The sequence below is a fragment of the Haliotis asinina genome, chromosome 7 (genome assembly GCF_037392515.1).
Source record: "Haliotis asinina isolate JCU_RB_2024 chromosome 7, JCU_Hal_asi_v2, whole genome shotgun sequence".
Classification (NCBI taxonomy): Eukaryota; Metazoa; Mollusca; class Gastropoda; order Lepetellida; family Haliotidae; genus Haliotis; species Haliotis asinina.
Genome location: NC_090286.1, coordinates 6,729,429 through 6,737,581, shown reverse-complemented (window position 1 = coordinate 6,737,581; position 8,153 = coordinate 6,729,429). Strand labels below are relative to the sequence as shown.

Sequence of the window (8,153 nt, the reverse complement as noted above, 5' to 3'; positions counted from 1 at the left end):
GATGAAGAAAGTCTCTTAATTGGATCCGTTCCCTTACATGTATGATTGTAGTTTAGGAGTCTTTTTTACTGTAAATTGTATGTTTTTCGGAGACTAGACTTTAAACTTATAGCGGTGTATGGTGCACATGATGTAAAACTGATACTTGGTATCAAAGTAATGAGGCAATCATAGAAATCTAGATCACAATACCTTTGTGAAAACAGCCAGTATTGAAATTAGTCCACCATCCCATAACATGTTATGGTTTTATTCGAGTGATTTTCAGCATCGAGTTAACTTAATAATTTCCGTCCCCGTTGTCTAACGTAATTAAGGTTTGTGACGGAAAGAGAAACAGACAGACAGACGGACAGACAGCCTTTATTCCCCCACAACTGAAGATTACAGTGGTACTGGTTACGACAGGTTTAATGTACAAGTGATATGAAGGCTATTACACAAATAGGTGCTTGCATATACAAATACGTCTGTGGAACTTTGGTGTACGTACTGAGACCAATTCAGAAAGTGAGTGAGTGACCTGGGTTTTACGCCGCCTTTAGCAATATTCCAGCAATATTACCACCTATATCATTTTCTTTGTGTATATCATATTTATTGGACGTAAAATTCAATATTTTCTTAACGACCTCCAAAATGGGTATACATATGAGAGTTATCTCTCCCTGGCTGTAGGTGGCAGTGTAGATTGTACACCGTGGCCGGAGTAAACAGAGCTGGTGGAGAGAGTATTCGTTTCTGAAATTGGCACCGTGACTGACTTAAAATGATATCAGACCTGATAATATGTGGGTATGTGAACAATAGCAAATTATAATACCGGCAGCATAGGTTAGCTATATGTCTAATAATGTCTAAGTGCATCAGACGGTGCAAAGAATTAAGAAAAGTTTCTGTACTGTGCTCTTGTTGATGTACACGCTAAAAGGTGGATCTGACAAACTGTCAGATGCTAAACGTTTCACTAGTTTACAGCACTATCGGCCAGTGGACAGACTTCAACCATCCGAAAAACTGCTGGTTATAATTCTATTCATCCGCTGAGCAACTACTGTGAATATTTGACCATGTGTTTTTTTCTCCATCTAACGAACAGGTTCAATGTGAGGTTGAATATTTTTATCACATCCAGTTATTAATAGGAAAGAGTTCCTTCCGTTCCCCATATTCATTCTTCTGCAGACACTAAGTGGTTCATCTAGGAATCAACCGTATATACTGTTCTTTACTTGGGGGCTTTATGGTTGTTTATGTGAGTCCTCTGGTAACGGTTGTGTTAGGTTTTGTTAATAATATAAATATTATTTGGAATGGGGGAACGGGAGGAACTCTTGCCAGTAAATGTAGTCAAGCCAAAATACCCCCAACCTTGAAACCAGGGAGACATATTACATAGTTTTACGATACACAGTTTTGTAGCCCTACCTGTATTGTGGATAGTTAACCAAAGTACCCCAACTATTTATGACAACTTGCATGATTTTGGTGTGCCATCCTGTCATTGTGGAAGACTTTGTTGTAAATTAAAGATTACTACATTTACAGAAGTTTGCTTTTGTCTTGTCTGTCAGAAGTTAAGGTTGTCACAGTAAGAATTACACTCATGCAAAATTGGCTAATTTTTAGTTGTGTAGGCTTTAACTGCCCAAATTCTGTTATTTTTGACTTGCATGTCCTAGCTCCAAAGCTCTTTCATTCATGATAACATACCCGTCCAAAGCTCTGCCATGATGATAACACAATGGTCCAAGCTTCATGAAAGATCCTATTCTCATTTACGCAGTGGTTGAGTTTGATCTTTTCTAGTAACTGTATTTTTAGTGGATGATAAATGTGTTACACTGGTATTCATTCATTTTCAATGATTTCACATTCCAGAACTCTCCTCATGAATGCAGGGGCAGTTTTAAACTTCAAGTTGTAAGTACACACAGAGTGAAAGGAGAAACAATCAACAATTGAATAGAAACAATATGTTTGTTGCAAATGTGGTGTTATTTCACTCAAAATTGTTCTTTCTTTTTGGCTTTGCAACATTGGAAAGTAGATTGTTGTAAAATCATAATTCCTTCACTTGCTGAAGTTAAGGGATGTTGGCATTAAAAAGATTTAAAGTTTTTCTGGATGCAGAATAAGCTATTTGGAAGTTATGCTATTAGCTCATATTTGTTCCATAAAAATGTCATGTCAGCAGCATCTCTAGTTTATTAAAAACAATATTAAATATATACACTTGTGTCAGTTTAGGAATATTATATAATATAGAAATCCAATCTCTTTGTACATGGGTACAAGCTGACTAATAATCATGGTAACCTCTTCATATTCACATATAGACTGAAATGTTTTAAATTTTTCTGTTTACTACTTAATACATTCTTTTTCAGGAATAAAAACCAAGAAGAGGGAGCATTTGGTGCTGAACGTGATCAAACAGTTGGTAAGCAGAGATCTAAATAAGATTTAGCTCATGTCGGTTCTGTACCCATTATATTGTTTTGGAGTGGATATTATGAATGTTGAGTGGGTATTTCATTTTCCATTACCCACTGCTTTCAGTTATGTGGGTATTTCATTCAATTTACTCACCTAAGTATATGCCTGTGAGTATATTTACAATGTAGGTATGTTCTGTCATGCCTAATCAAAACCAATTTAAATATACTAGAAAAGATTTAATCAAGAAATAAGAAAACAATCTTATCTTTGTGTAGTAAGTTTTGGAATAAGATTGAAAGACCCCTCCACAAAGATGTTATGATCGCAAATTTATCTTGACTTATCTCCCCTTGATTGTATGTGTTAGTTTGTGTTGGTCATTTCAAACAGTTATGTTCATGTTTTATGTCAAATTTAAATTAACAAATGGGGTCAGTGGCCTCAGTGAATCTTCAAATGACCACACTGGAGTGTATGTAGCCATATGTCTGTGTATTGACTGTTAATCATCTACTGTGGCATAAACATGTTTTCAAAGCTGGAGGTATTAAAACATACTGTGACTAGAACGGGTTACATGATACCTGGGTCGAGTATATAATTTTCATTATCTATGTTCAGAATGAACTACGCAAACCCATTTTGTAATGCGACAGTCTTTCTGATAATCTGATACATCATGCAAATTCATAAACTGAAGTACTGAAGCAGACTTGCAGTAAATTTTTGTTCGGTCATAACAACGAGCATGACAACATGTCACATTTTATGTAAGGGTTTGTGTTACTTTGAAAATGGCTGGCACATTAAGTCTCTCTCAACCCGTTGAAGCATAGTTTCATTGTTCAAAATGACATGGCGAAAATTGTGGACTTTCAGATCAAAGAAATGATCAACATTTGAACAATTTTTATCCATGAATAAACACCAATATAGTCAGTAATTATTTTGTGATATCTTTTAAAGAGTTAAGTGTAACTTATGAATCCCAGGAATTTGCAATTTAAGAAAAGCATTGGATCACTACAATGGAAGAAAGTTATCTTGTAGTAGTTTCATCTCAGTAAGTCAAATAAAATCTGACTTTCTTAGTTGTCGTTTTCAGATAAAATTTTGATCAAATGTCACTTTTTGTAGTTTCAAACACCATGTCTGTCCCATAAATAAGGATATCAGCGCTCAAATGCAGCTTGATAGTGGGTACCTGGATTGGTTCAAGTGATGCTTCCCGTAGTGCCTGGGCCCAAAGTGTCAACCCAAACCGACATCGAACACATATTCTATTCCCTATTGAATTCTTGGATTCAGAAAGTACTGCAGTCCAAGAAATATTTATTAAGTCAAGGATTAAATGATGTGGGAAATTTGCCATGATGAATATATAATGTGTTATGGATAACAACTTCTCTTTATTCTTTATGCGATTTCACCTGAGGAAGGAACAAGATCATGAGCTGAAACATTGTGTAAAGAATAAAAGAAGTTGTTATCCATTGAACATGTCTTGTATTCATGTTTGTTCAACTTCTGTATGCCTTTCATAAAATATTGTTATGGCTACTGAAGCTCACCTTCACTTATGGTTGCCTAGTTATCATAAGCACTGCCTGTAGTGGCTACTATGTTGAGAGGTTGCACCAAGACAAGTATTAGAAATGTCAGCATTTTACTGTTTGGCTTGAGTGAAAACTGTAGTGAGTAAAACTTGAAGCCTACAACCTTATGGACGAGAGTGAGTAAAATTTGAAGCCTACAACCTTATGGACGAGAGTGAGTAAAACTTGAAGCCTACAACCTTATGGACGAGAGTGAGTAAAACTTGAAGCCTACAACCTTATGGACGAGAACTTATCATTTGCATAGAGTGGTGTTTTGATGTAGGTTCTTACATTGTTATCAAACTATACTGGACAAAATAAGTTAGGGACATTGAATTGTTATGACTGATATTTTATCAGTATGTCAGTGAATAAATACATCATTATTCATAAAATTTACAAATTTCCCTGACTATTTTTGTCCAGTATAAATGAATGCCAATCAAACAATATGTAGTGAGCAAGTTAGATTTTACTCCACTTAATGTAGGTGTAAATCCCACAGTGATATATGTAGTTATTGTTTACCTACTACTTTGGTGAAACATACCCGTATAGTGCTGACAGTCCCAGATACAAAGTCAGCATGATTCCCATCTTCAATATCCCCGGAGCATACATTCCGATGAATCTCAACTATACCCTGGATGCATCTACGGGTTGGCCCGATAATTTTATTACCTCTGCATAGTTTGTGTTGCCAGTTTTAATTGGTTAGATAATTTAAAAAGCGAAAGTGAGTTGTGTTTGCTACACTCAACTTCCCAGTGTAGAAATCTGACTGACTAAAAAGCCATCCATGGTAGATAATATATTCATCGGCGGAGTGTTAGATATATTGAGTTGTTAGTGGAGACTTATCGGATCGTTCGGATCGTGCTCCCTGGAGATATCGAGGATATCCAGGATTCAGAGTCAATATCATAGGTTTCTGTAATCCCTAAGTTACAAACATAAATTAATGATCTCAGTGGTGCATGTTGATTGAACATGGATAGTGCGGGGGCTGTGTAGTGGCACATAAATTATATTGCAGTATATTGTGGTTCAAGTAGCTATATTGCGATACATATTGTGATATGTTTGACTGTGTGACACTGATTGTGCATGTCAAACCTATTTTCTACATTACAAGTCCCTAAGCATATGGATTCTGTTTTCTTTTCTATACGATTTATAGTATTACAGTGTGCTGTTTTGTCATTGAATAAGGAAGGAAAACGTTTTGTGAATGAAAGTATATGTAGATTTTAATTCAAAGCATAAACATAATCACAAAAACTTCACTTACGTGCTTTACACAATATACTGGTTCTCAAAGAAAATTGCACTCACTATATGCTATGTATGTATCTGTGGTTACAGTGATGATGAATTTCTCCACAAACCTGGGGCAACCAACTGCAAAACTTTTGCACATGAATTATATGAGGATCATTCATCAAACTGCTGAAATATTGTGCATTTGAACACCTGCGTTTTGTTGAAAAGTTTTTTTAAATTTGCCAATTTCCACGGAGTCCCATCATTTAATGATCTCACAACAATAATTTTTTAAATGTTATTAACTTGCATCAGTTCATGTGTAAACAGTACCTTTGACAGTATGGAATATTTTGCAAAATCTAGATTAGAACAGTTGACTGAAGTAAGTGGCTACAGTTACACTAGTGGCTCGAAACCTATTGATGGAGGAGTATAATTATGGGAGATAGTTGACAAAGTTTATCAAAATTGATTGCCACATTGTGGTATCAGGTAGACAATAACACTTCAGATCATGGTGTCCACATTGTGAACCTGCAAAGATTTCTGACTGGAATAGGTCCCTAAACAACCTGCACAGGTGATACATGGCAACTCAGTGAGTTTGGTGGTTAGGTTTGGTGAATATTTGTTTTGAAAATCTGTAAAGAAAAATGTAAACATGGTCTTGCATTACCAATGGTTGTCTCATGTTACTCCTCAGTTGGATGTAATGTCACCATTTTCTGGTTTCAGGAGACAAGGTCCGGAGCTTCCTGCTCAGTCTGCGGCATCTCAGGATCTTCATTGCCTTGTGGAACATATTCATCATGTTCCTCATGATAGTGTGAGTGTCACAGAATGGTTATATTTTTATGTGTCATAACAATGTCATTTTACTGTTTCTTTAGGTCAGACCAGTTTTATTTCCTGTTTTACAGATCCGCTGGTTGTACTTTTTCAAGAATGATTGAATGAAATAATATTTTTTTCAAGCTCAAAAAATATGTTCCGTATGTTAATCTGATGAAAGTAAAATTAGTGAAATTAGTGTGAAATGTAGACTCACTAAATGTATTTTTAGTTGATATTAACAAAACAAAAGAGTTAAGATGGAAACATGTGGTTTTCCTTTGAGTGGTGTTTTTTGTTGGTTTTTTTTAAAGTAAAAAGACAATTTCCTTTAGGTTTTCTGAGGACAAAAAACTAGAAATAAAATTTCCCTCTTAGGATGTTTTGAAAATCACAATGTGATAATAGCAGACCCTGGCCCAATCTGTTGTCTGTTCTCGTATTTTGAATCTTGGGAGTGAGTGAGTGAGTTTAGTTTTACGCCGCACTCAGCAATAAATCCAGTTATATGGCGGCGGTCTGTAAATAATCGAGCCTGGACCAGACAATCCAGTGACCAACAACATGAGCATCGATCTGCACAATTGGGAACTGATGACATGTGTCAACCAAGTCAGCGAGTCTGACCACCCGATCCCGTTAGTCGCCTTTTGCGGCAAGCATAGTCGCTTTTAATGGCAAGCATGGGTTGCTGAAGACCTATTCTACCTCGGGACCTTCACGAGTCTTGAATCTTGGCATCATTGTAAGTATGTTTTAGTGTTAGTATTTGAACTTTATTAGGTAAGCTCATTGGATTGTCCTGACTTGATTACAGGTAGATACCATTGGCATATAGCATACATACTGCTGGTAGACAACAATGAAATCTTTCATTCAGCTGCCTCTGTAGATATTCATTTAAAAACAGTTTCAAAGAAAGTTGGTTTGAGGTTTACGAAATTCATCTGCTTGACAAAAAGGGTAATTGTTTTCCCAGTAAAGTGTCTATCATGTTCTTGATATATTGCTGCTCTACAGTCACTCATTTGCAGAATGATTCCTTTCAGATTCTTTGGCCACTGAACTGACATGAACCTTACAAGAGTCTGGCGAGAGGAGTTACCTCCCTTGGACCAGGCATTAGACAACAACAGTCTTCTCCCATACATACGGTGCACGTGGGTACAGGGTTGTGACTTGATGAGTTAAACTGACATATCACCTTTCAGAGTCTCAAAGACTGTTAATTACAGTTTAAATATTGATAGTGGTTTTGCGAAGAACTTTGGCTGTTGTTTCTGTGGCAACAGGAACCATGTTTGTGTTGAATCTTATTGTGTCCATGGAAATTCTCTGGAACCCAGGGAGGGCCACAGAAGTACTGATTGGGGGCTAGGGTTTGATATGTGCAGTTTGGAAACTGTTTCTTTAAATAAGATAAGATCTGTAATGATTTTTGGAGGATTTAATACCTTTGCACACAGAGAGTATGCAGTGTAGGTGAGTGTCAAAGGTTTTTCAGGTTGCTCATGGAGGAACTTGTCCAAGAACCTACTGCTTGGGCTGTTTCTGATTGTTTTACATAAAAATTTCTCAATGTGTGAGCACTGTTGTCATGGTGATGAGGAACTGTTATGTGGGGAATATGGTACACACGGAAGTGTTATGTCATGCAGGCATGTGTAAATATGTATGATACAAGTTGTATGTACCACCATCATACTTTCATTGTACATATCATTAAAAAAAACACTCGACAGTCTGGTTTTGTTTCTGGTCTTTGTGTAGCATTTTGATCTTTGCATAGCATCTTATTTCTGTTCTTTGTCCATTGATGCTTTCTGCATACATTCTAGACTTTGTTCATTGTGTCTTTGAACTTAATGAGAGTGACAACCATTCCTCAGTGAAAAAAGGGCATTGAAAAAATAATGCTTCCCTTTTCAAAATCAAAGATTGTGAATTATATTGTTAACACAAGATCTTAGATATGAAATTAGCCCACTGTGGCTTCATATAATGGGATTTGTATAG

General features: G+C 36.2%; 1 protein-coding gene across 1 annotated transcript; it reads left to right on the top strand.

The window, feature by feature from the left end:
• Positions 1-670: 670 nt before the first annotated feature.
• LOC137291583 (small integral membrane protein 7-like) lies at positions 671-7,881 on the top strand. The gene is made up of 5 exons (XM_067822963.1): positions 671-795; positions 1,882-1,923; positions 2,391-2,443; positions 6,042-6,132; positions 7,187-7,881. The coding sequence occupies exons 1-5, from the start codon at positions 770-772 to the stop codon at positions 7,200-7,202; spliced, it is 228 nt and encodes a 75-aa protein (XP_067679064.1). The 5' UTR covers positions 671-769; the 3' UTR covers positions 7,203-7,881.
• The last annotated feature ends 272 nt before the right edge of the window (positions 7,882-8,153 follow it).

Excerpts from the sequence above, each read along its gene's own strand:
- LOC137291583 (XM_067822963.1), top strand. The coding sequence starts at position 770 with ATGATATCAGACCTGATAATATGTGG. Across the intron at positions 796-1,881 it reads TCAGACCTGATAATATGTGG|AACTCTCCTCATGAATGCAG; the intron begins GTATGTGAACAA and ends TTCACATTCCAG. Across the intron at positions 2,444-6,041 it reads TGAACGTGATCAAACAGTTG|GAGACAAGGTCCGGAGCTTC; the intron begins GTAAGCAGAGAT and ends TTCTGGTTTCAG.